Source organism: Aulostomus chinensis, chromosome 2 (genome assembly GCF_037954235.1).
Source record: "Aulostomus chinensis isolate RoL2024-O1b breed Wild chromosome 2, RoL_Achi_v1.0, whole genome shotgun sequence".
In the NCBI taxonomy this organism is placed as follows: domain Eukaryota; kingdom Metazoa; phylum Chordata; class Actinopteri; order Syngnathiformes; family Aulostomidae; genus Aulostomus; species Aulostomus chinensis.
Genome location: NC_141321.1, coordinates 21060968 through 21087444, shown reverse-complemented (window position 1 = coordinate 21087444; position 26477 = coordinate 21060968). Strand labels below are relative to the sequence as shown.

At 41.1% G+C, this 26477-nt stretch overlaps 1 protein-coding gene across 1 annotated transcript; it reads right to left on the bottom strand.

The window, feature by feature from the left end:
• On the bottom strand, window positions 1–23671 carry aldh1a2 (aldehyde dehydrogenase 1 family, member A2). The gene is made up of 13 exons (XM_086194735.1): window positions 23439–23671; window positions 14477–14581; window positions 14091–14231; window positions 13542–13671; window positions 11677–11738; window positions 10867–10995; window positions 8670–8783; window positions 4223–4325; window positions 3468–3652; window positions 3204–3368; window positions 2872–3029; window positions 1176–1250; window positions 1–966 (listed from the first exon to the last, which is right to left on the bottom strand). The coding sequence occupies exons 1-13, from the start codon at window positions 23553–23555 to the stop codon at window positions 894–896; spliced, it is 1557 nt and encodes a 518-aa protein (XP_086050861.1). The 5' UTR covers window positions 23556–23671; the 3' UTR covers window positions 1–893.
• Window positions 23672–26477: the final 2806 nt, after the last annotated feature.

The following is a 26477-nucleotide window of genomic DNA, read 5'->3' as shown; positions in this document are numbered from 1 at the left end:
AGCGGCAGAGGAATCTGAGACCGCAAATAATGAAGTAGACACAATTTACAGGAAATGTCTTTACTGAAAAAAAAAATCTATGGTCATTTTATAATTTTATAGCATATGATTGTATAAACATAAACATAGATGGACATCAATGAAAATCAGTTACATAACGTTTAAAATACATCTACTCCTCTTTTAGCAGGTGAGAGTAAAACACTTTTAAGAGGTTCAAATCTTCACGTATACATCAGTCACGGGTTGACATACAGTGTTAAGTCATACAAGTTAAAACAAAGACAATTAGAAATCAAATTTAATTCTGAATTAACATTTCATCCATTCATAACTGAGGCTGATACTGTCATCAGTGGTCTTGAGGGAGCTGACATGCTTGCAGGAATTCTACCTTGTGGTCCAAAGCAATGAGGTTTTGATACCGCACGCTAAACCCGTCACATGACCGGTGGTGAGAAAAGGGGTTGAATGCAAGTGCGGCCAGTGAGTCTCTGAGCATCCAGCATCTAGAGGTGGGGGTAGGGGGGTGTCAGGGTGTTGGAAGTGGGGTTGTTGTTGAGGGTTTGCAGTCAGAGGAGCCCACCCCGGTGTCTCTGTGAGTGCTTTAGTGTAGTTAGTGGAGGAGGTATACAGGGGTAGTTCAGTGGTTGTCATTTAGACTAGTGACAGTCCACACATTCAAGGTAGAGCTGGACATGGTCTGGCTGACTGTCTGTGGCGAGCAAGTTGGCGGAGGGACTAGAAGTGCAACAAGTAGTCGCAGCCTGTAGTCACCATGGAGATAACTAGTTGTCATGTTTAATGTGGTTTTGCCACCGAGAATGGACCGACAAGAGGTGGGTCAGTACTGAGGAAGACTCTACCTCCTCCTCCCGAAACGTGCAACAGCCTTAAGAGTTCTTGGCAACCATCTTCATTGTGATGGTTTTCACCTCTGAGTACTCCTTCAAGCCGTTCTCTCCCCTGAAAGCAACAACAGGAAATATCAACAATGCAGCTCATTTTGTTTAAACTATCATTCTGACGGCAACATTGAATTATTGCCTAATAACTACCAGAGTGTCTAAGTCCAGCAGTATTGCAATATCCCCTTGGATAAGTAAGTCTTCAAAACATTAAGTCAATATTAGTGATATTGTGGTTCATTGTGTATATTCAGTGGTCATACTCACAATTCACGTCCGTTGCCAGACATTTTATATCCTCCAAATGGACACTGTGTGCTAAGAGCATTGAAGCAGTTTATCCTAAAAAGTACACAAAACATTGATCACTCAGTGCTTTTGACCCAAGAGGTCTGGTATTTTTGTCTAAAGCAGAATATTATCTGCAATCAGGAAAACTGGTGTAAAGATGTATTGTCACCACCATTGCTATCTCAGAAGTTCTTTGGATTTGATGACATAATCCCATTGTTATTCAGCAAACACAGCTGAAAGTAGTCAGTTTGGATATTTGGGAATTTTTCTAACCACCTGGGAAAGACTGAGTAAAACTTTTTAACTTTTGATTGCAAAAAACAAGGCAAAGTACAGTTTTGGCTATAACTGAGGGGTGAGGGGTGCAGTGTGATTTTCTTCAATATTAAAAAAATGGGAATAAACTTAAATAAAAAGATTATTTTACAGCTATAGAATGATCCCTCACAGTATTTTCAAGGATTCAAAATCTCAATGTAGCTATTAAAAGTCCATTTATAATTCGTATGAAAATGCTAGGTCTTCAAAATGAGGTTTGCCCCTCTGTTAGCAGGAAAATGTAAAAACTATGAAGCTGACAATCACTAAATATGGACGACAGTAACACCGGCCAAAAATGAACACATTTAATTTTGGGACAAATCTGTATAACATAGCAAACGATGTATTTTTTTCACCCTGCCTGAGGTCTTTAGTCTCCAGGTGCTTGTCTGTCAGCAGGATTACTAAAAGTGAAGTGATCTTGAATTACTCTTTACAGCGAAGTGGAACATGCATGACGTCACATCAGCTTGGTGGAGATGTGTGCTTGCCCTTTAGTTTTCTGATATTTTTTGTTGTATTTGTTAGTTGTAACATTCTATGATTTTGTACCTATGATGATGTCTGTCTTTCTTGTTTCCTTACGTAAACACTGCATTTAAATATTATTCTAAAAACTGACTGGTAATGTTTTGTATACTTGTACACTTTATAATTAAGTCTCATAACAATGGTGGATGGCTGGAGAACGTTAGACTGTCTGCAGTCATTCTCATGTTTCTTTCTGTCATGACACGTTGTCATTGTGGTCGGGAACAGTGGAGAAGAAAAACTCTTGGAAGGGTTTGTCAAGGAAGAGAAGAGTTTTGGTCCCTTTTAAAATTATAAAAAAAAATCCTGAGTGGAGGAAGAGGAGTGGGATGATGATTGGGCACCATCAAGAATGAAGGACAAGGTAGAGAAACATTTCCTCAGCTTGCATAGGATTGCAGTCAAGTATGATAAGTGCTGAAAAATTCTTGGCCCATGCAGCACGTTAGCTATAACTCTAGCCCGACTCCTAGCCATCTGCAGGTAATTACAAACCAAACCAAACAACTCAAGAAGTAACATTTTATAGCTGTTTCATTTATGAAATTAGGGTGTCAATTTACATTTACAATTTGTTGCAGTTTTGCGTTGTTGTCTTGGATTGGCATTTTGCCTCTGATGTTTTTACATGTAGAAAAGTCGAGGCCTAGGAAAGAAAGTGAAAAAGGGGGAACATTTCTTTGTGGCTTGTGTAATGATAGTCAAGTGGCACGTTGCCAGTTTACAGTTTCTGGATGCCAAGTCTTGACTGGTTGATACGTCCCACATGAAAAATATTACTGATTGCAGCTCAAGAAGTGCAGCAGATGTAACTCACCAGACAGTGCCAGCCTGCATGGCTGTGGATATGGTCATGGCTTTGTTGATGTCATTGGTGAACACAGCAGCAACCAAACCATAATCTGTGTTGTTGGCTCTTTCTATCACTTCCTCGATGGTTTTGAACTTCATGATCTGCTGCACTGGTCCAAAAATCTGCAGACAAATCAGAATATTCATCCTACTTATATCGCAAACACAAAGAAAACAGTTTTGTTCAACAGGGATGATCATCTTTCACCAACATTTAACGTAGTATGACTCTTCAGACAGGTTTCCATGCGTTAGTTGGGCTGCAACAATGAAAATCCTTGACAAATATCTTTGTACCTCCTCTCTGGCAATACGCATGTCGTCCCTCACGTTAGAGAAAACAGTTGGCTCAATGAAGAAGCCCTTCAAGCCCAGGGCTTTGCCTCCACACTCAAGCTTGGCTCCTTCACTGATGCCACTCTGGATAAGCTCCAGCACACGATTGTGCTGCTCCCGGCTGATCTGTGGGAGGAAATTTTAAAATTATATTAAAGAAAATAGGCCCAAACGATGACAGAGTCTGTACCTTCATGAGGTGACAGGCGAGTTGTCGTCTCTCACCTGTGGACCCTGCTCAGTAGTGGGATCGAAGGGGCTGCCGACTATCCTCCGCTTGGCTCTCTCTACACTCCTCCGGACAAACTCATCATAAATGAGCTCCTCCACAAAGATGCGAGAGCCTGCAGTGCAACACTGGCCAGCATTGAAAAACACACCCTGGTGGGCCTGCTCAACAGCCAGGTCCACTGGAAAAAAGTTGATAAAAAGTTATTCCATTGAACTCTTTGTTATAACTAGGGAGTTCTGGAAAGACATCAATTCGAACAAAAATAATTGACTGATAACAGAGAGTAGCATTATCCCATTTACCAAGATAAACATAATATACAAAATTAGTCCTGAGTCTTATTGGAGCTATCCTGCAAATCTGATACCTGACACCTGAGAGACAGGACCCTGCTGTTGCACACCAAGAGTTAACAGACCCCCCTGATTTATGGGTCTCGGCTGAAGCACCCAACTGAGTCGGGGTCCATTCTCCTGATTTACAGACTTTAGGGAGCCCCTCTCACGGCTGCTGAAAGCATTTGAAAGCCTCGGCACCCCCAGTTTGTTGAGCCATTTAGAATTTATATGAAAACCATCCATCCACAGGTTTTCATAGCACTACAATGCTTTTGAATATTTGCAGATTCTCAGACCATGTGTCTATTTCCATGGATCAAAGGTTCTATGAATGGGACACATAACAAGACAAAGTAGTGGCAGACCACAGGGGTGACAGGTAAATGGAGGAATTTTCCTTGAAAACTTACAGTCAGCATCTGCAAATATGATGTTGGGATTCTTGCCTCCCAGCTCCAGCGTCACTCTTTTCAGGTTACTTTTCCCAGCCGCTTCTTGGATCAGCTTACCGACCTAGCAAGGAAACAGATCTTGGGTTTACTCAAAGAGATGCAGGCCCTCAGCCAGATCAGTAAATCAACTGCAGCCATTAAATAGCTTAAGAGGATGGTCAGCTCCTAACAGGGAACGCACCAGAAGGCCAGCTGAAACCTAAGTTCTGCAAACACACAGAATAAATATCCAGTACAGGATTTTTGGACAGTGACAGGGAAATAAAACCATGTTTCAGCCTGGTACAGCATCTGATGTCTGTCAGAGATGCAGGGAGAACTGAACACAAAGTGTGTGGGAGGCGGCCTGTGATCTCACTGAACTTGAAAGGTGAGGCTTGCTCTTATGAAATGGTTCTCATAAGATAACACGGAGGGTTTTTTTTTTTTCTTCCAACCACTCCTATTCTACTTTACTGCTTACCAAGAGTGACAATATCACATTTCAAAAAAGCACTAATGTAGGATGAACCTAGGGACAGCATGACTTGAAAACATTTTGAGGAAAATGTATCACTGATGACAAATATCCAAGTGCTTCGGTTAGTAGACCACACAAGTGTGCACAGAGTACAAATTATCTTGTTTACATTTTTATTGACCACTTCAAAATGGATTATATGTTTTTGTATAGTTTCATCTCTCTTAAAACTGTGATCAATCACAGCAATGAGTGCATCCTTCCATTTTTATTTCAGAACAATGTCATTATAAAGATTCAGTGCAGATTGGTTTTAATAATAATGTAACTGTAAGGAAACGTTTATAAAACTCAAGCAACTTTTTGGACCCCAACGTATGCTGGTGGGCCGTAGATCCAAACATCACTTGATTCAAAATAGCAGAGCACAACTGGCATGCATAAAAGACTTGACTTGACTTTGATGCGGTAATCATGATTTGAGAGGGATGGACTTAACCATCCATCCATCCATTTTCTACTGTTTCTCCTGTTAAGGGTCGCGGAAGGGTCTGGAGCCTATCCTAGCAGCCTTGGGGCAAGAGGCTGAGTTCACCCTGGATGGGTCGCCAGTCCATTGCAAGGCCAGACAGACAACCATTCACACTCACAGTCACACCTACGGTCAATTTAGAGTATCAATCAGCCTCGTCCCCTCTTGATGTCTTTGGACTGTGGGAGGAAGCTGGAGTACCAGAGAGAACCCACACAGGAACAGGGAGAACATGCAGACTCCACAAAGAAAGATCCAGAGCTCTAGCTGGGGCTCGAACCGAGTATCTCCTTGCTGTGAGGCGACAGTACTAACCACTGCACCACCGTGCCACCTGGATGGACTTAACCTTTAAGTAATTAAATATTTACATTTTTTAGATGTTGACAAGTTACAATTTGGGTACCTTGCAAAGGGTGCACCAGACCAGCTGCACAGGGCCAGAGGCCAAGGCAAGAACCAATGAATAAATGGAGGGAGGAATTATCCTCAGTTGGGCATGTTGTAATTGCTCTGTGGTGCCAGTCATGTTGTGAAATATTCTCTCTCTCTCTCTCTCTCTCTCTCTCGTTCTCTCTCTCTCTCTCTCTCTCTATATATAGATATATAGATATATTTATAGATATATATAGAATTAGCTATATATATACTGTAAATGTATATGTACACATTGGGTTCAATGTGTTGGGCGGGTATACAGTATATATATACATATATACACACACACACACACATCATGTTAATTCTGTAAGATAGTCCCCGTGGTGTCAGAAAATGATTTACAACAAACTGGAAACAAATTGTTATTTTAGTCACTGACAATTTCAGGCAACAGGATATTACAACACAAAAGCAGAATTAATTACTTGCTTTGTCTGGTATGTTTCAGTGTCATGTAATATCATGAGTACTCAAAAGATAACAAGCTTGAGAACCCCCCCCCCCACACACACACACACACACGCACACACACCTCCCTTAAAACCCTACACCTTAAACAAGTATTCATCTTCCTGTTACTCATATGACCTATTTAATTTTCCAAGAGAACAAACAGAATAAAGTGGGAAAATTCCCAGTCTTCATCCAACTAAAAGACGCCACCTCTGACATGGAAAAGACTCTCACTATCTTCTCAAGTATCAGTCTCTCTAAACAATACGATGATAGTAGAATACAATAAAGAGTGACAGTTGGCTGTGCTGAGATGTTGCTGTAGTGCAGCTGTATTAAAACAACACTTGGCTCTGGTTCAGTGTCTGAATGTCTCTGCTGCCTTTGATCAGAAGCACAAAGTGTCTGACTAACGGGAGGTTAGCGTGTCTACATCCCGTGGGGGGGGGGGGGGGGGCGCATGCTGAGCTGCTCGACTCCTCCATGAGGAGTAAAACCCCCATGTGAGTCACCACAAGGATGAGTGGATGTTCCTCAGATCCACCTGTAAGTACAGCACTATCCTCCATCCTGAGAGGAGATGCTGTGGTCGCTAGCATCCCTGCTACTACATTATGGTGACTCACTGTCTGGGCATCAGCAGCACTGGCTCCTTTTCTCAGTAATTGAATCCAGACCACAGGAAACAACAGGAAAACTAGTAGAAAAAACTGGGCCACTCATAAGGGAAATGTTCAATCAAGACGGGATGATAAAACAAAGACGATGTTTGTGTTAGAAGGTGGATTCGTACAAGCTTGCGTGAGAAAAGAGAAATGTATGTTATAGGTTATACTCTGAGATTGGAACCATTCATATGATGGAAAAAAACAAAACATTTGTAAATAAATTACATTTTGTGTTCTTTGATTCTGGCTGATATTTAGAAAAACTTAAAATAGCCCAGAAGTAACCACAAACAGCTCCGTTTTTGATTAGATCTGATTGGTCTGTAAATCAGTTCGGAGGAAGGTATGGAAGCCATTCAGCACACTTGTCTTTGGCCATGTTTTCTTTGCTCATCATGTTTTCATACCATGTTCTTTTCTGTGATTCAAACTTGGCAAAGTTTCAAGAGTTGAACTAAAGAAACAGATAGAATCAAAGGGAAAAAGAATCAACAACCTTAAAGGTGTTGTATAGGATATTTGAAGCTAATAGCGGCTAGCTAGCTGTCCTGTGAGTGTTAGCATACATACATACAACATTGATGCTTTCATGGTGGTGTTTGGTAGCTATTATGTTTACCCCTGGTTAAGAAGCAAGATGCCCTCTTAAGCATCATTTTGCATGTCTGCACTTCCCTTCAGGAGACAAGCAGCAGGTCCTGAGTTTGTTCACTAAAACTGGAGGAGTTAACACTGTTTTCCCTCTTGTCAGCTCTGGTGACGCATCACTACGCTCTCAACCTAGGGTCACTGCAATTCTGCTGATGTTGTTTTCCAACCAGACAAATTAAATCTTAAAGAGAAGTTAAACCTGAAACCGAAAGTGAGGCTGACAAGAGCATGTGTACTCAATGACTGTCAAACCATCTAATCACTGCAGAGACATCTGGTGCTGGAGTCCACCATATTAAGGGATGTCACTATGTCCACCCCTGTTGCAAAGTTCTTGTCTGTGTAAGTTTTATTAGATTTATTATGAATTCACTCATCAACTTGCCTATAACTTGAGTTGTAAGACGCTCCCTTAAACTGACAATGAAGTCTCATCATGCTGTGTGATTTTGCTTCTATTACTTTGTCCGTTTGTCTCCTTGTCACCTACATTGATCTATGACCTCCACGTGTGGACACTCACAACACATACCAGTACAGTATACACACCGATTCAAATACCAGCAGACTCAAACCAGACATCTCTAATCCAAACATGACATGGCCTTGGTTCATTTAGCAGAGAGGCATGTGAAATACAGGCTGGTCCTATTAAAACATGCAGTCTTCATTAGGCATGAATGTAATGTCTGGAGCTGATAGGTTAGTTTGCAGGTAGAAATTCATAAATGATTTGCAGAAAATGAACCTGCTGTCCCTGCAGCCCGAGGAATGCATAGCACATACTACGTCCTTGATGATCTGGCCTTTCATTAACTGCTTCCCAGTTATGTCAAAGTGTTTCTCTACTGATAGGAAGTGAGTGGATGTACGTTACTACAGTGGTGACAGAGGAGGGGAAACAGAGCAGGATCAGTGTTTTCACAGAGATGTGTTTGTATACTCTTGACAGCGCAAATATGTGCACATGTGCAAGATAAAATCAGAGCTCCCTGCCATGAGGAGTAATGACAGAGGACGCAACATATGTAAGACCCCATTTGTTTGTCATTTAGACTTCAATACAGGCACAGAATGTCCCGTAATTACCCAGCCTGCTCTGATGCTCTGCACATGTTGGTCACCGTGTCACTTATATTAGCTGACAAAAGCAAGCAGTAAGCAGCTGTTGATCTGAGCCTCTTTATCTGGTAGAAGTACCTCTGTTGATCCTGTGAAAGCCACTTTGTCTATGCCCATGTGTGAAGCAATTGCAGCTCCTGCTGTTGGCCCAAATCCTGGCAAAATATTGATGACTCCCGGTGGAAACCCGGCCTGTCAAAACAATATGAGAGGAAACAAGCTTTAGCGGAGATGACAGCAGAGCCAAGCAAAACCCCAGGCAGTGTGGGGGAATCCGGACCCAACCCAACCTCCCTACCAGCAGAGAACCGAAAGAACATCAAAAAGAAGAAGGCTACAGACAGATAGACTCCAAAAAGGAGGCGAGGCCAGAGAGGGCAGGGGGGAGACAGGGGGATGTGGAGATTTGTACAGCCTGATTAGGTTTATCTACTCTACAGCGCCTTGTGATGATACATCTTGTTCAACTTACTTTTGAGATTAGCCCTAATGTAGACAAGTGCACTCACTAATCCTGCTGTTACTGGCATCAACAATGGGACGCACTACAGCACAGAGATAAATCTTTTCATTTGGATATATTAGTTAATTGTATTATTTATTTTCTGTTGAGTGATATTTAAGGTTGATGGTGTCTGTTTTAATCTCTACAGCTCTTTGTTTGACAGGCTATGGGGTTTCATCATTCGTTTCTAATGTGCGAATGTAAATGGACTTAAATGCATCGCAGTCGATATTGCCGGGATGTTCAGCACTAAACACGATGATCGCAAGACCATGAGATCAGAAAGTGGCTGATGGTTTGTCATCACTGGTTTAACGCTGTTTGAAAAGTGTCACACAGTCACACCATTATGGACCCCTGATTTATATTAATACCACATTTACAATGTATATTTTTTCTGTCTTAGCTAGCTTAGCTTAGCTTAGCTAGCAGCACTACTGTTATTATGCATTTATGAGCAAATGGCGAGTAGGAGCAATCTGAACTCTGAGGTGGGGGAACACAGTGAATGCCTGTCAAATTTGGAATATCACGCTAGGAAAGTGGTTCGTGTTCCAAGAAGCAGATTTGACGTAACTTGATATGTGCCTGTGGTGAAAGATACAAAATGCACTTACTCATTAATTTAAGTCGACTCATTATCGCTGATTATTATGTTATCAAACAATATTTTCCTCGTCTTAGAGCTAGTTTTGTTGTCAGAGTGTGAACAATCTTTACTGGAAAGTGGGAATTTTCCAGAAGCTATTGTTCTCATTTCCCAGCTGCATGAGAGTGCGATGGACTAGGCAGTCAGACTACTGTGTACTACTGTGTACTGCAGGTATCAAATGATGGGGAAACAATACTTTCTTGTGATCACAGGACAGTCCCTGGTGCGCACCAGCTAGTTTCTGTTGAGAACCAGAGAGTCTCTCGTTTGTCTACGTCACTTTTTTTCTCAAAAGTCACCCTGGGGAGGGGGGTTACTGTATTTTTAAGGCATAAGAAAATACATTAAGAGCAGTATTTTTTCCAAATGTAATCCATTGTCATTAATATGCATCAGGGGTGGAAGGTCACTTGTGTGCTAAAACAGAGATGGGCAGCCATTACTGCCACTGAACTACCGTCAGTCACGTTTCCATCTCTGAACTCCTGTGATGATATCAGTGCTTTCAATCTTTCACTGGCTTTCTTGTTCAGTACTAATCTAGTATTTGTACTCATGTTAGTATCTCAGCTGGAAACAAATCATAGGGGAGTGTTATTACATTGTGATAGTTTGAGAGGCTTCTTTGGTCTTAAATAAGCTCTAAACCAGGGTGTGACAGTGAGGAGCTCCACTGCTAATGATTCATTCAGAGTCGCTATGTAGAGTCAGTTTGAAAATTCTGTGTTAAAATGTGTTTAAACATAAACTAAGCATTTATTTAAAGTTAAATTCAGTCAGTCACTAAAAATCTCCAAGTATGGATGTGAAGTGTTCACCTCAGAAACCAAAACACTGGTTTGCATTTTAGTCATTGTTGTGTTCTACAACTTTAACTACTATGGATTGTACAGCAGTTTAACAAGCGACACATTGTTTAACATCTGTTTTTTCTCATCTTGAGGTTACATTAATATTGGACAATCCAAATAAAGCCAGGGCCAAATTTATAGTGAACATTGTGTTCTTTCCAAGCTGAAACTTATGATTTTGGTTCAGTTAGTGTCATTGATTTGACTGCCCAAATAAAAAGTTGGCCTTGTGAACACACTGCGGTTGGCAGATTGATTCTGGGTTACCTCCTTGATGAGAGCTGCCATGTAGAGGCAGGTGAGCGGTGTCTGCTCAGCAGGTTTGAGGACAACAGTGTTTCCACATGCGAGTGCTGGGCCCAGCTTCCATGCTGTCATCATCAGAGGGAAGTTCCACTGTACATCACACACACACACAGACACACACAGACACACACACGCACACACACACACAAGCACGTGTGCGCACACACACAGACATACAAACACACACAGGAAAAAGACATCATGCATCTGACTGACACACTGGGTGGTCACAAGTCAAGCTCAATAACTCATCGCTCTTAAGTCACTTACTCTCCTTTTCACTGTGTCTAAACATAGACAAGTGAGAAAATGTTCTCGGCACTTGTGCAGTATTTTCTCTTCCCACAGTATTCTGAGAAAGAGGGAAAATTGCAACATATGTGCAATAGCCCCGTATCACTGTACAAAACACAGGCCTGTGTTATTTCTGCTTTGCACAGGAGCCCATGGGGCTCGACACAGAACCACACACTTTCTGCACTCTTGCACAATCACCAGTGTCTCTTTCTCCTTGATCTTTTCCTCCTTTCTCACCATTCTCTTTTCCTGAAAACCACCACGTTAAATCCCTCAGCTCGCTCTCGTGCCTCTCTATTGCTCAAACTAACTGGCACCATCGTTTTGGTGGCTTACCAACAGGATTTACTCGAATAAACAGAGAATTACAGGAAAATGTTGCTTTTTAAAACAGTGCTCATTTGCACTGTTATCTTGCTTGTGTGTCCATTTGTATCCATCATGCATGTCACTCGCAGGAAGGGTTATACTCACAGGGATAATTTGTCCACAAACTCCAATGGGCTCATATCTGGTAAATGTCAGATACTCTCCATCTGTGGAGGAACACATGTGCAGACGAGCACACCCACACACACACACACACACACACACGTGCGCGCGCGCACACACACACACACACACACACACACAATCATACACAGAGGAAACAAGGTTATTCATTTCTGGCCCTCATAGATTTGAGCTTGGAAATGTCAGAAACGTATGAAAAATGTCACACTTTGATACCCCTGGTGTTGTTGACTCAACATGCTAATTTGTAAATGAATCCACACGCAACATTCCTGGTTACTTTACCCTGGTGAGAGATTACGTTTCCAGTGTCCAACAACAGAGGCATGCGTGTAACTGTTTTAGGTCATGGAGATGGGTGTTATGCTGGAAAGGTTTGCTCATTCCTCTTGCATTACTTGAGTAAAAGGAGGTGCTTACTGAGGGTGTGCCATACTTGTCCATTCTCCACAAATGTACTAAAAACAATTGATATTGAGAAATGTGAGTGTAGATTTGTTACAACAGCCCTCAGCTGATGAAACATTGCCTAATGTTGCGTTTGGGCTGGAATGATCAGATGGTTGGGGAAAAGCCAGATAGTCTTTCAGTTTTGGGATACAGTGAAAGTATGACAATAGACACAAAAACTCTTTTTATGATCCAAAACTGGATATTTCATAACTGTTATTGTTTGGGGAATGAAACTATAAACCAATTAGACGTGAGATTTCAAGGAATACCTCTAGTGGCTGAAAAGATTCTTTTAAAGAATGACGCTCGGAAATGACTTATATTTCAGTTTGGAAGATGTAGGGTAAAGTGTATAGCCAAAGGTGCTCAGCATAATGACTCTCCTCATTCATTTCACTTTTGTGTGATATAAAATGAACACCATAATAATAGTATAACGTGCAAGACAAAATGCTGAGGGGGTTGTTGGTAGTGGTGTTTGCTCCTCATCCTGACAGGTGAACAAATAAAATCACTGACAGCCTGACATCATTCAGCTTCAGGAATACCCTTGTTTATTTTCTCTGGAAGTCTACTAGAGGAATAAAGATTAAACCAAAGCCCTGGGAAAATGCTCACCGTGGTTGGTTTGGCAGCAGAGTACAAGAGAAGCTTTGAGAGGGACAATACAGTGGTATCGGGAGGTTTCCCATGTCCTCTTTCTTATTCTATTTTCCTTTTTTTGTGCTGCCTGTTGAAACAGACAGCCAACTTTCCCCTTTTTCAACCCCCAAATTCAACGGTTTCACAGGCCTGCGAGGGGCGACACTGGCGTCAGCCTCCTCAGGGTAATAAATGTTTGTTTTGGGATTGATTTCGAGGTTGATACCTTACTTTTCTGAGTATGAGCATGTATTTTCTACAACACTTTTTTTTAATTCAACAAAATAATAAACCATTTCCTCTCTAAAATCAAAAATCTGACTAAGAATCTAACCATTTGTGTTCTGTCTGTATTTACGTTTGACATCCATCTCACATGTTAAAGGAACAAGGCAGATTTTTGGAAAATATGTTTATCCATCCATCCATCCATTTTCTACCGCTTATCCTGTTAAGGGTTACAGGGGGCTGGAGCCTATCCCAGCTGCCTTCAGGCGAGAGGCAGGGGAAAGTATGTTTATTTGCGACCATTTCCAGAGTCAAACCAGAAGATAGATACTCTTCTCTCCTCAGCGTGTAAGAGGGAGCTGAGAGCCACGGAGACAACGCTGTTAGCTTAGCACAATGAGTGGTCATGAATGGGAAGGCGTAGTTATTTTATTTATGCAGTTTATTGGCTTGAATGATAATTAATAATGCCAGGACATTCATTCTCTCAGGCAGAGTCTTACCCATTGGAATGGAAGTGCCGTGGATCTTATCTGCGTATCCAGCAAAGTATCTCAGCGTCTTTATGGTTCCTTGAAGGTCCACAAATAGGGTGGGCAGAAAAGGCTTCCCACTGTTCAGCGACTCAATCGTCTGAAGAGAGATGGGGAAGACGTCTGAGAAATATGCTGTATAACCATGTGCTCCTCGCATAACTCCATACTGTTCCAGGCTTTACTCTCTCCCACAGGTGCAATTTGAAACTAAGATAACACTAACCTACAAACACAGCCCCTCACTTACTGTTATATTCTCTCCTAAGGGCAGAGCCACTTTAATTATAGTTGTTAACACGACGGTAACTTCAAATGCTTTGTAATACAAGAAAAACTAAATTACAATACGATAAAATTAGATGAGCTGTCGATGTGCAGATGAATGATGGTAATACTGCTTTTACAGTGCAGTTACAGTATTTAATACAGAAAAAAAAATCTGGAAAATCCCACTTACAAAATGATGTATTATCCTTAAATTCATGAAGAAACTATAAACTCAGTTTGTCCACTTACTGCTAGATAGATGCTGTCCCTCTCCACCAGGTCCGCCAGTTTGGCCAGCAGTCGACCTCTCTCTGATGCGTCCATCCTTCGCCATACAGAGCCCAAGGAAAAGGCCAGACGAGCCGCCTGCACTGCTTTATCAACATCAGCCTGTGACAACAAGGATGAAACATACAAACAACTGAAATCTGTCTTTTCATTACAAAATACGTGGCTGTTTCGACTTGTTGAATCATGCTGGAATTAGAATATCAACTGCTGGCTCAACAAATCTTAACAAACTCACCACGCTTCAAGATATCACGCTGAGAAAGTATTTCCAATGAGATAAGTCAGTTTTCTCCAAAAAAAAAAAAAAAAAAAAGAGGACAGATGAAATCCTGTTGAGCAATTACCTTCTCTGCTTCTTGGACATCACAAATCTGCTCTCCAGTAGCCGGGTTGTAAGTTGGGAAAACCTTCCCACTTACAGAGTCTTGCCACTCGTTGTTGATGAAAATCTACAAGGAAACACATATTTTAGTAAAGAAAACTCTAGAAGATGTGTGTAAAAGGAAGGGGAGATCATAGGTCCGAGTTAAAGGCACAATACTGACATTCATTGTATTCAACTTTATACTGCCAACATTTACAAACCTTCTGAGCTTTGGAGGAGATAACGCTAACATTTTTTTCAAAAAGCACAATTCCTACCACCAGAGGTCTCACAATCGAAAGCATTATCACTGATCCAGCGTGAGCACAAACACCTGCAGCCAACTTGATTGATTGATTGATTCTTTTCTTTATTCTATATATTATTCTATATGTATATATATTTAACTTTGACGTCAATAATAACGCCAGTAGATGAACAGCCCAAATTTGAAAAAATCATGGTCTTTTTTTCAAAGTTTTAGAAACTCAAAAGCCAATTACTCCCCCTTTCAATCATGAGTAGATGAGTTACCTTTCTGGTTATATTTTTACCCTGAGGAAACATTCAAGGTAACAATCAGTATAGTATAGAGCAGCACGGTGGGCGGTGTATTCTACGATTACTGTCTTATATTTTCACTGTTTTTCAAATTCAAAACCAACTTAATGATTTTAGAGAACAAGGAAAGAAAAGGGCCTTACTTAAGAGTGTCCTTAAGTCTAGAAATGGGTTAATAAGCTGAAGCTGCCTCATATGCCAATACCAGCATGTTTCTAGCACTTGTTTGAACCTTGTTGGAAACTTTTGGGACAACAGAAGTTCATACCTGAACAAATATACAACAGGGGTCTAGTTGCTTTAAGAGTTTTTAATGTAAAAACGCTACACACCATAATTTCAAACATATCTATGTCACATTAATTAATGATTGTATTACCGGGTGCTAGCTTCCATGATGTTCAGGTTGCTACAGCCCCAAGCCAGCAGTTGCAGCACATCTTTGCTCTTGTGTAAGGGATATGGGAGAATCTCAGGAAATCTGGACAGAGATTCCTGCCTGTCCAGCATTGCTCTCTTGGGAGTGCTCCACCACCCAGCCCTTTGTCTGGGTGGTGTTTGGGGGGTGGGGGGGACAGATAAATCCCTATCAGACACCAGCCGCCCATCCACCATCCCCCAAGCACACAGACACACGTTTCACAACATCGCTGCTCGTTTACGAGATCATAAAACACGTGCCGCACTTGGTTTCTGTGATGCGTTAAAGTAAGTCTTCCGTTAAACAACCGCCTGGGATTCCAATCAGAATATATTCAACATTTATTCCGACGGCAAAGTAATAAATATTTACAGAATGGTGAAAATGATGTCACTGACATATTCCATGCTAAAACCCCTGACGAAAAGGTGTGATTTGAAATTGCAAATATATGTTACGCAAGTTAAGAAAAAACTCCCAGCTTGCTGGCATGTTTAGATCCATTAGGCCGAGTGTTTTTAATGGCTGTCAGTCCATCTGATAGATGGAGTGTAAGGAGAACATCTGCTGGCACATATCCTTCTGTGTATACATACGCTCGTACTGTCATTCTACTTTAGAGGAGTTCAAATGGATGGAGAGCAAACCTGAGAGCAGGGTTAAAGTATCCCACTGGCCTGCAACTCCCTAACTTTCCGACATGTTTACCTACATAAACGCTGGGCTTTAAGTACTATTTAATTGGCTGTAAACTGTTGGCTGTGTTTACTTTCAGGCTGGTATAAAATGCCAGGGAGTCTAAAAAAATGTTGGGAGTCAGCAAACACATCCCTCTGCCTCCCTCCTGCTCCTCATTCCCTGGGCTCTCTAGCCCATACAGGGAACTCTACATAACAGTAAGTCACATAGATGTTTGGGATCTGTGTGCACTACCTCACAGTACTCATACTCACCATCAAACACCAAGACACAGAAAGCCTCAGGCAGGAGTAGCTTCTCTCTACCAGTCAACTATTCTCAGACGCCTTCCATCCGAGGCCACCTTTAATCTACCGCTCATTAAGAGCACTTCATAAAATTGTCAGTAACGATAAGTAGCAGAGGGCCAGCTACAAAAACAGAAAGTCCCGTAGAGCACTGAATTAGTTTTTAAATTTATTGGGTCCACTGAAGTGGGGTGCCCTAAATCAGAGGAGCCCCCTGACAGCCTCAACAGTCCGAGCAAGAATGCAGACCATGGGTAGCTTTATGCATGGCGTAACCCCTCTCACAAGGCGCTGCTAAAGGAGAACGGATGAAGCACGAGAACAGTGGAGCAGGCCGCCACCTAAATCACGGCCAGAAAAGGACAACTGTCAGCCGTCGTTTGGCTCGGCCCTCTCTCTGGGCTCGGACTGGTGTTAGACTTTTGTCTCATTCTATTGAAAGACTTGATTAAGATGACAGGGCCCAGCAGTAAATCAACTCTCAAGGTTTCTTAAAATTGCTTTTAGGATCATTTGGAAGAGGAGCAAAGAACACAAGAATGAAAAAACAAGTGCAAGGGTGCACATTTAAAAATGACAAATCGTGTTTTCTTTCCCATTCCCTGCGGGGTCATTACTATCACTTCACATGATGGTTTCATGTTTTTAAAAATATGCTTTGCAAATGAGAACTACGGAATGACTATCCAGAGACTACAGGCTTGATGATAACACTTTCAAAATAAACAATTATCCATTTCTTCATTTACTATGAAACTTTAGCCACGGTTAGTGAAATTTAGTTAAACTCTTGAACATAGGGTTTGAACAATGTTTTAAATGTTTCATGATAACAATATGTTTTCATTATTTGAGAGCATGCCTGAATTTAAATAAACCTTTAAGAAATGCTGAATTTTTGTCTTAATCTGCTGTTGCTTCTGCAGAAATAATATTTGACAAGAAACGATCAAACTCAGCGAGCATGTAGTTATCCTTATGAAAACATGCAATTGCAGCAGCTTGTAAAATGAATAAAGTCATAATATACAACGACTGCTGAGGGTTTAAAGGAATTCTGCACATTTTCTCAACTACATTCATCGTAGCAAAATAAATCTGATGATAAACTCTTAGAACGTTTGATAATGATCATTTAGGAGCATTGATACAGTTTGGTTTTTAATTTATTTGACATGTTACTTACAGTATCATTCGGGAAACACTAACATACAAGTGATATGTGATGATGAGGAGGCCTGATGTGGGTGGCAGCTTAGCAGCCGTTCTGCATGGGCAGCTGCAAACATTTAGCAACTGCCGTGCTTTTCTGCTGTCAATCACATTATCCAGAAAGGTTCTGGCCATGGGGATAATGGAAATATGAAACATGATGCACACAGTTGAGTAAAAGTATTTTTGTTTGCAACATTTTTCAAATCAGCTCGGTAATCTACGCGTCTAGATGCAAGACGATGTGAGTGAGTGTGGCACATCCTGCAGGTGTCAAAAGCATCACTCATCCCAAAGCGAAGCTTTGCATGTTGTTGTTTTTTTCGTGATGAAACAATTCTAATAGGAGTGAGCTGTAATGGGAAGTCAGAAAAACATTCTGCTGCAAAAAAAACCCCCATCTGTTCAGCTGCATGCTTCTATTCAATGCTCAGATGCTTAGTAGTAAAGTTTGCACTATAGAATTATAGATGGGAATGGTGTGTGTGTGTGTGTGTGTGTGTGTGTGTGTGTGTGTATGAGTTTACACCAACAAGCCAAGATTCCATAGCCAGACGAATCCTACCCAGGCACCTGCAAAGCTTGTCTGCGCAGGAAGTTTCATATCCTCTGTTCGAACAGGACCTCTATTTCCTTTCTGGCTCTGGACACATTTCAAAAGTCTTATAATTACTACTGTTACAAGTGAGCGGAGAGCATGTGAAAGTCGAGACCGGCTCGTGTTTTTTTTCCTCTTACTTCCCTCCGCATGTCTGACACTGTGGAGCCTCCCGTGTTTTTTTATTCACACAACCACAGACGCTGCCACCCTGCGCTCCTGGGTTTGGCAAGGGTGACCTTGCTGTCACTGACTGGCAAACATCTTTGTCTCATCAGTGTGTTTGCGTGTGTGTATGTGTGTGTGTGTGTGTGTGTGTGTGTGTGTGTGTGTGTGTGTGTGTGTGTGTGTGTGTGTGTGTGTGTGGGCGAGCGGTAAAAGTAAAAATCCTGACTCAAACTTTTTGTAAAAAAAAACAAAACAAACATTACATGCAAGATTTAGATTTAAATAACTTTATCCTTTTAAACTTATTTCTAGTTGGTTAATAACTTGACTTGACTCTTCGAGTAGTTCGTGCCCTTTTCAGGCTCATATGATGTTAATTTCCTATCACATTTTATACCTTTTCTAGGATTTTTGTAATAAAGTCTGATGTGCGTTCATGTATCTAAACCATTCACATGGATAAAAGATAATCAAGTGTGTAACTATACTATGTAACTTATTCAAATAACCCATGTGTTGTTTTATGTGTAACAGTCCATGTTTTAAAATATTCTTTGTTCTATGAAGTGTTCATGACTATATGTGCAGTACTGCTGTATCTTTACATACTGTACTAGGATGGCTTACATTTACTGAAACGTCAATAAACAGTAACTTTAAAACTGTATCAATGAATGAATAAACACATAAATACCCAGAACTAAAGGATGTCATTTGCAGTGAATGTCGCACAACCTGATCTGAAATCTGTTGTCACAATATGAAGGACAAAGGCAACATCAAGCAACTGGACCTCAGCACTCACTGCTGGTGTTTTTCATCTTGGGTTTGATGGGTTTCCTGTGTACTTAAGCCTCCTTTACATCTCGCGTCAAGGAACTGTTTAAATAGCTTTTTTCACCCCCTAAATGTTGTTTTACTCATGGGATCAGTGTACAAAGGGGTGGCCATTTTTCTTAAAAAAAAAAAAAAAAAGGAGAGAGATGCTTTTCAACAGGCAAATAAACATCTTGAAAAGCACTTTTGTGTCTGCTGTGTCTCATGCTCGCTGGGGAAACAAGCTCTTCCAGCAGATTTATGAAGCCAAGTGTTTTTCATAATGACACCATAAGGATTTACATGTTCCTTGTCAGGGGGGCTGTGGAGTGAAGGTATGGGAAGTTAACAGGGTAACCTCGCTGTCACTGCTCTTCCTTAAACAGTGATTAAGAGACAGGGGACATGATGTTGACGTGTGTGCTAAGATGATAATTTACACTCGCTGCACAAGTAGGCTTTTCACACCATTGGACATATTAACAGAGGCACACACACTTACCCTGTCACAATCAAGGAGATGCGTTTTAGAGAATACGCGGCCATGTGTATGTGTGTGTGTGTGTGTGTGTGTGTGTGTGTGTGTGTATGTATGTGTGTGTAAGAGAACAGGGAGATTGTATAAGCAAAGGCAGAGAAGGGGGGGGGGATTCTCGCTGTGCTCATTGTGATAAATCACTTAGTTGCACAGTATCCCCTAACTTAGGCTCTGTTTGATCTTGATCGCAGTAAGATGGTGGTTTTGAAGTGAAAAACTCCAGAACTGCAGGTCAGGCTCTGGCAAAGCAGGGCCACTCACCCACACAGTGAGACAGGGTCATAATTTACACCCCGGTGGACAGCACCTAGCATCGGGGAGCCCCAAGCCTCCATCTGTACTATCTCAATCAGTGACAGATTGATGGAGCCTCTTATTCATCCAAACTGAGTGGATGTCTCTGTATAGACTACTTTACAAAAACACAGGTCCTCAGCAGACAGGTTCTGCACAGGTTCCTACGGTGAAAGGGCTTTAATGCCAGCGAGAGCAAAGCAGCTAAGAAAATTTATAACTGTTGATTAGATTAAGAGATCTTTAAATCAGAAGGCCAACAAGGACACTGAATCTGATCCCTAGTTAATTCCTTATTTAGGTATCACTATTTCAATGCTATTATCACATAGAAACAAAGATTATGAAAATGAAGACTGTTTCATACTGAAAATAAAGAGAAAGCATGTACTGAGTGTTCACACGCACACGTGCGCATGCATGCGTGCGCACACACACACACACGCACGCACGCACACACACACACACACACACACCAAATATTTTATGGACTTAAGGTAAAAGCAAAAAGTGCTGTTCTTTTATTTCCATGCCTGTAAAATTTGCCCCACTTAGTGTCTGGTTTAACAACTCATTATCACCAGCCAGTGTGAAACACCATGGAGGCCAGATGTATCATCCACCCACCAAAGAAAACAGAACTCGGTTTTCCTTAATTATTCATAAAAGTCTCCTCTCCATGTCTGCCACAAGTGAAAAACATCAATGAAGAGCCATCATGACTCCCTTATTTATGGCTTCCTTCGTGGTCCTATCAACCTTTAAACTGTTTCTGTCTTGTAACCCAGCTGTTGGAGCCTTCTAACCATAGAAATGTGGGGGCAGGGGATACAGAGAGGAAGCTGTCCTCCTCATACTACAACAGAAAAGTTCTAAGATGATGACAAGATGTGGTTATAAGGATATTTTAAATATTTACTCAACTGTGTTTTTTTATAGATATACGGAAAGGATAAAAAAGCTTAACTGATACAATCACACAAAGTGCCTTTGGTGGTGAAAAGTTCATGACTGGGTGAAAAGGACAAGGGGCAAACCTTGCTTGCAACAACCCTGCTTTATCATAAGTAATGATACTGTATCAGCTATATCTGTTTCAATGGTGGCTCAGATCTTTGCATTGCGTTGTTTGTGCACAGTCAAGGTAAGATAATGTTGGAACTATTTGATTTTTTTACGGCAAATATGATGCAAAAATATTTGTCATTTTTAAAAACTGAGTAAAATCTGGAAACATACAGCTCCATCCACAAGCCCCAAAGGCCAGACAGCGTTGCTAGCTCAGCAGTGCTGGCTGTTTCCCTTGCAGCCGGTGGGGTGGAGAACAGGAACAGGGTGTGAGGAGAGCCCACGCCAGGGGTGCCCATAAATCAGGGCCCTTCTGCCCCCTATGTCCACCAAACCAACAGGGACTGGATGATCCAAATTCCTGGGGGTTAATTCACCAAGTTGCTCCCTAAATTTCCTCCTGTACACCGATGTGTGTGTCTACACTAACACTCTGCACCTCCAGGGAGTAGAAAGCTAACAACAGCCTTACAACATGTAACATCCTTTTTGCAGTGCAGCAGCAGTGTGCCCTTTGCACTTAAAACACTAGAGGTATGTGTTAACAGAGCAATTATGGCGTCAAATGCACTTACACCACACTATCATTAATCTGTCCTCTATGATACATGCCCTTTAATCCCACATCATAAAAACACTTGTTCCTAGCTAAAAGAGACTTTCAGTAGCTACACAACTGCAGCAGGCTTCGTCCCCGGCTGCTCCGGCCAATAATGAGACCAAGATAGCTGTAAACACGACAAGAAACACAGAGGCGAAGAACAAAAGTGTTCTGATTCACTGAGGAGTGTCCCAGCGTGTGCACATGTAACAAATCAAGACAATGCCGAGATGTTAACAAAGAGGCCACAAAACAATAGGTGGGATTTTTTTTTTCACCATGTGGCTCAAAATGTGTGGTCACATTCAAACCACAGCGGTTTAACTTTTTGAAAAGTTAATCCAATTTAGAATCAAATACAGTGAGTTTTATTTATTGTGGTGACATTTTGAATCACTGAACTAAATATAGTGTGCTCATATATATATATATATATATATATATATATATATATATATATATATATATATATATATATATGTATATATATGTATGTATGTATGTGTGTGTGTGCGCGCGCACAGATATTTGGATGGAAGTCTCTCTGAAAGAATTTTCATAATTTCTACAACATGACTTTTCTCACGACTCAAATAAAGTCCTTTGTTTGACTCAGACTCCTTTCTCCAGCTGTTTCTGCGTCCCTTCTCTCCCACCCACACACTCCTGGCTGAGGGACGGTCCAAAAACAGCTCTGATACCACATTTGTTCTGTGACAACATCCACTTTAATGCTAAAAGATTTATGGACCCACTTTGTTTTACTTATTATATATCAATATTATAATATCGCTAGAAACAATGTCACATTTCCTGGGATCAGCTTTAAAAGCACAGACCACACATATGGATTTTGGCTGTATTTTGCTCCACTTTTCCAACTGATGACTAAATATGATTGACAGCAATCTTAGTTACAGTAAATTGAGAACTCAGTGAAACCATAAACACACTCCAGTGGTGAGACATTATAATCAGAAAAGAGAAAGATGTGGTTCAGACATTCAAGTTATTGGCATGTTCTCTATTTCACATGTGCCCTTTGAAAAAAAAATATAATTTAATCACTTAATTAGAAAAACACATGTTAGCGTATTTGAATTAATTAATCAGATTATTATGTTAAAAGTGCTCCCGCAACTGCTCTCAACTTTTGTTGATCAGTAAAGACACTTGAGTGCGTTTAATCCTTAAAAAAAAATTGGTTCCGCCCATATTACAACTCCTGGGAAGTTATTTTGCATCAATTATAATTACATTCAGGATCGATTATCAGTATTTAACTTTAATATGTTTGCAGGGCTCTGCAATGACTCACGTCTGAAAATGACAATAAATAAATAAATAAATAAATAAAGGTTGAATATTTTTACGGCAGGGAACACACACATTTAGTGTTTGATCAAATCTGACATCTTTGTCACTCTAAATGATCTTTATTGATCATTACTCCAGAGCACGTGGACTCGGAAAAGGCTGATCGGGGTTTTCAAAGTAGTCTGAAAGTGAGAAAGTTTAGTTCGCAGTTGATCGGCTGCAGCGTCATGGAGCTTCACGGTTTCAAACTACAACTACTGACACGCAAATCTAAGTTCCACACGGTTCTAAGTTTTGGCTGAAGGTGCATCTCCGAATGAGCTTTACGCGCTAATCAACCTCGAGTGTGCAGAGAAACAGACCTTAGTGTACTTGATCTCCGGGTTGGGCACCGGCGAGGGCATCAGCTGGAGGGATGCCATGAGAGCGGCGGGGTCGCTCTTCACCTCTCCGGGGATCTCGATCTTACTGGAAGTCATCACGGCCGCGTCTCCGCTCGTCTGCTGCGCCTTGGGCTTTTCTCAACAGATTTCTGATCAGGACTTTGGGTTCCTTCCTGGGTTTATAGCCAGGTGTCAGCCGACGTTCATTTTCATTGGGCAAAGAAAAGGGCTGTCCTTTTGAAAAGTAACAACACACATTTACATAAACGACCTCAACTATGCGTGTTAAGGAGGAGAAATACATCCACCCCACCCACCTCACTCCCAGTTTCCACTGCTTTCACTCACCAACAGCTGTTTCACAGTGATTCATGCTGGATCGCAGATAAACTATCTTCTAAAACTGAGTGGATTATCAAAACACATGATCACACATATCTGAGATGAATAATAACATCCGGGATGTTTAAAATTACATATGGTAAAGCTTACAAAAAAGAAACTTGCATCATCACTTTGTATGACCAACACCACAACGTCCATTTAGCAGCACTTATCACACGGCCTTCCTCCGCACATAAAGCTGCCCGACACCAGATTTACGTCTTTTTTCTTTCTTTCTTTCTTTTTTTTTACCTAACTGGAAAAAAAAAACATTTCATGGTGAAAAGAAAAAAAAATCACAAACATCGTTACATTTCACTCCCCAACACCCTGACACCATCATTGTTGAACTATTTCCTAAATGACAAGAGGGTGTAAAGTGCCTTCCCTCAGCTCACTATCACCATGTCGTCCTATTTGCCTAACACAACCTCTAAGATGTTATGTTAATGTGGACTGCAGGGAGATGGTTGCTACTTGCCGGGCTGTTGTCGGCAGAGATTTGTCCTGCAGGTGATAATTCCTACCAGCTCTTCCTTGAAGCGTCCCAATAAACATCCACCAATTAGCTGCGTGTGAGCGCGCCTGTCTAAGACCCCCAAAACTAAAGGCTATAAAGTAAATCCACTATAAACTTCTCGCTCATGCCTGAGAGGCAGGCAGATATGAGCAGGCCTGCAGTTTAAGAAACTCACCAAACGAAGACTGTCAGCAACGATGAAATCAAGATGCAGATTTTATAATCTCTTCTAAATGTTCAATCTGAGTCTATTGACAGGACAAAGGGGCGCGGAGACAGATGCAGGCCCATCATTTGCAAATCCCCGGAGGATGCTTTTTCTCCATCAGCACATCACCCTTTTTTCACAGCATGAGCGACACTCTTAAAGTGTCTGTTTCACATCAAAGAGGCTGCGGCGGTGACATTGATTAATGCATTGAAAACATCCCATCCGCAGCCTGTCGCCTCACCTTTTCACAAAGCTCAGTGAGCGGAAGATAAGACGGGACGGTGTGACAAACTTCAGCCGGCACTTCAAACGTATTCATGGAGCTCCCTCTGTTGGATGAGGTGGGCCTCGGACGCTTCATATATGTTTAATAAAGTAAAAGTAAGATGAGACTGAAGATAACTGGGAATATTGGGACGGCTGGACGTCTGACTGGAGCCACTGCAGCTGCAGGAGGGAAGGTGGGAGAGGAAAGTCAACAGGTTAAGGGGAGATTATCCTGTAGAAATATTCATGAAGAAGAATAAGATGAATACTTGATATATGGGGAGGTTTAGTTGTTATCTTCTATACTGATTTAAAAAAACACAGTTTTATATAAATCAATAAAAAAAAAATCTTGTGATGTTTTAGGAAAATGAAAATCGTGACCCACTGATCTATGCTGGAGTACTTATACTTCTTCCATAGGATGAACTGATTCCGTCACTGACACCGGCTCACCCGGTGAAACAATGTGTCTCAACATTCATATGAGTTGGACTAACAGAAGTGGAGCTCATGTGTTTTGTAAACACCAGGCATCAGAGCGGAGGTCTCATCAGCTGATCTATCTGAATCAGCAAAACTGCGGATAGAGGTTGCCAGGGTGATGATAACTGCTTAGTTTGTACTGGCAGAGAAGCTCTGGCTTATGACTCAGATAATGTCTCTATCACCTCAGTCTGACCAACATGAGAGGGTACCGTCTTTGCTGAATGTACGTCGAAAAAGGTGGGACATTTAGCAAGTTAAAAACAAGTCTGGTTTTATTTTGCTTCCTGCAAATCTTGATGTCCTTCAAGGTAGGACTTTACAGGCAACAACCAATTTGAGGTAATGATTTATGATGCACAGTTATTTTAATTGACAAGTAAAGTAAACAGCAGGATAAACACAGACTTGTTGTTTTACTTCATATCTATTCCAGACGTTGCTTTTCTTTTTTTTTTCTTTTTTTTTTTACAGTAAGGTTTCATTTTGTAACCTAAACTTTTTTTTTTTTTTTTTTTTCCAGATGGAAAATGTGATGCATGGAGACAAAATGTGTGATAGCTGGCGCTGGGGAAGGCCTCCTTCATTATAAATAAATCACCAGTCAAAGATTCTGCTTTCACAATGATAATTGCGTTCAGTTTTGACTGACGGCATCAGAAGGGTTTTATTTTAACTACGTGTTTATTGTTGAGGTTGTTGAACTGAGCTGCATTGCACTGAGGGGTGTTTAGTCCTCCTCCACTTTTATGCGTGAGAGGGGCAACTTATTAAAAACAGATTTTAATATGATACATTCCAGTACATACCAGCGCCCACTGCAACATCGATTGGAAAAAAAAAAAAAGAGCAAAATGATGACCTTTCAGATACAGGTGCGACCCTGTAAGTGTCAACCAGTTTGGAAAAGTTGTTCTTGTTTTTACAACTTGTGGGACCAGTTAAGCATGATGTAACTTCTGGGGCTTTAATGATGGACAAATGCAGTTGTCTTTGTTCACATCGTTAATCAAATTACTTTTAAAGACATTCATACTTATTATCAATAAGAAAATACAATAATTGTACACAATGATTAAAATAATTGTTGGAATGGCTGCACGGTAAACAAACCCAATCAGCCTGTCTGCCTACATGACTTCTGAATCAT

Bases quoted from the DNA above. Each gene is read 5' to 3' on its own strand.
- aldh1a2 (XM_086194735.1), bottom strand. From the start codon at position 23,555: ATGACTTCCAGTAAGATCGAGATCCCCGGAGAGGTGAAGAGCGACCCC. The intron at 8,784-10,866 runs GTAACCCAGAAT...TTGTTTTGACAG, and splicing joins TGGCAGCTCTCATCAAGGAG to GCCGGGTTTCCACCGGGAGT. The intron at 3,653-4,222 runs GTAAGTTTTCAA...ACTTTTTTCCAG, and splicing joins CATATTTGCAGATGCTGACT to TGGACCTGGCTGTTGAGCAG.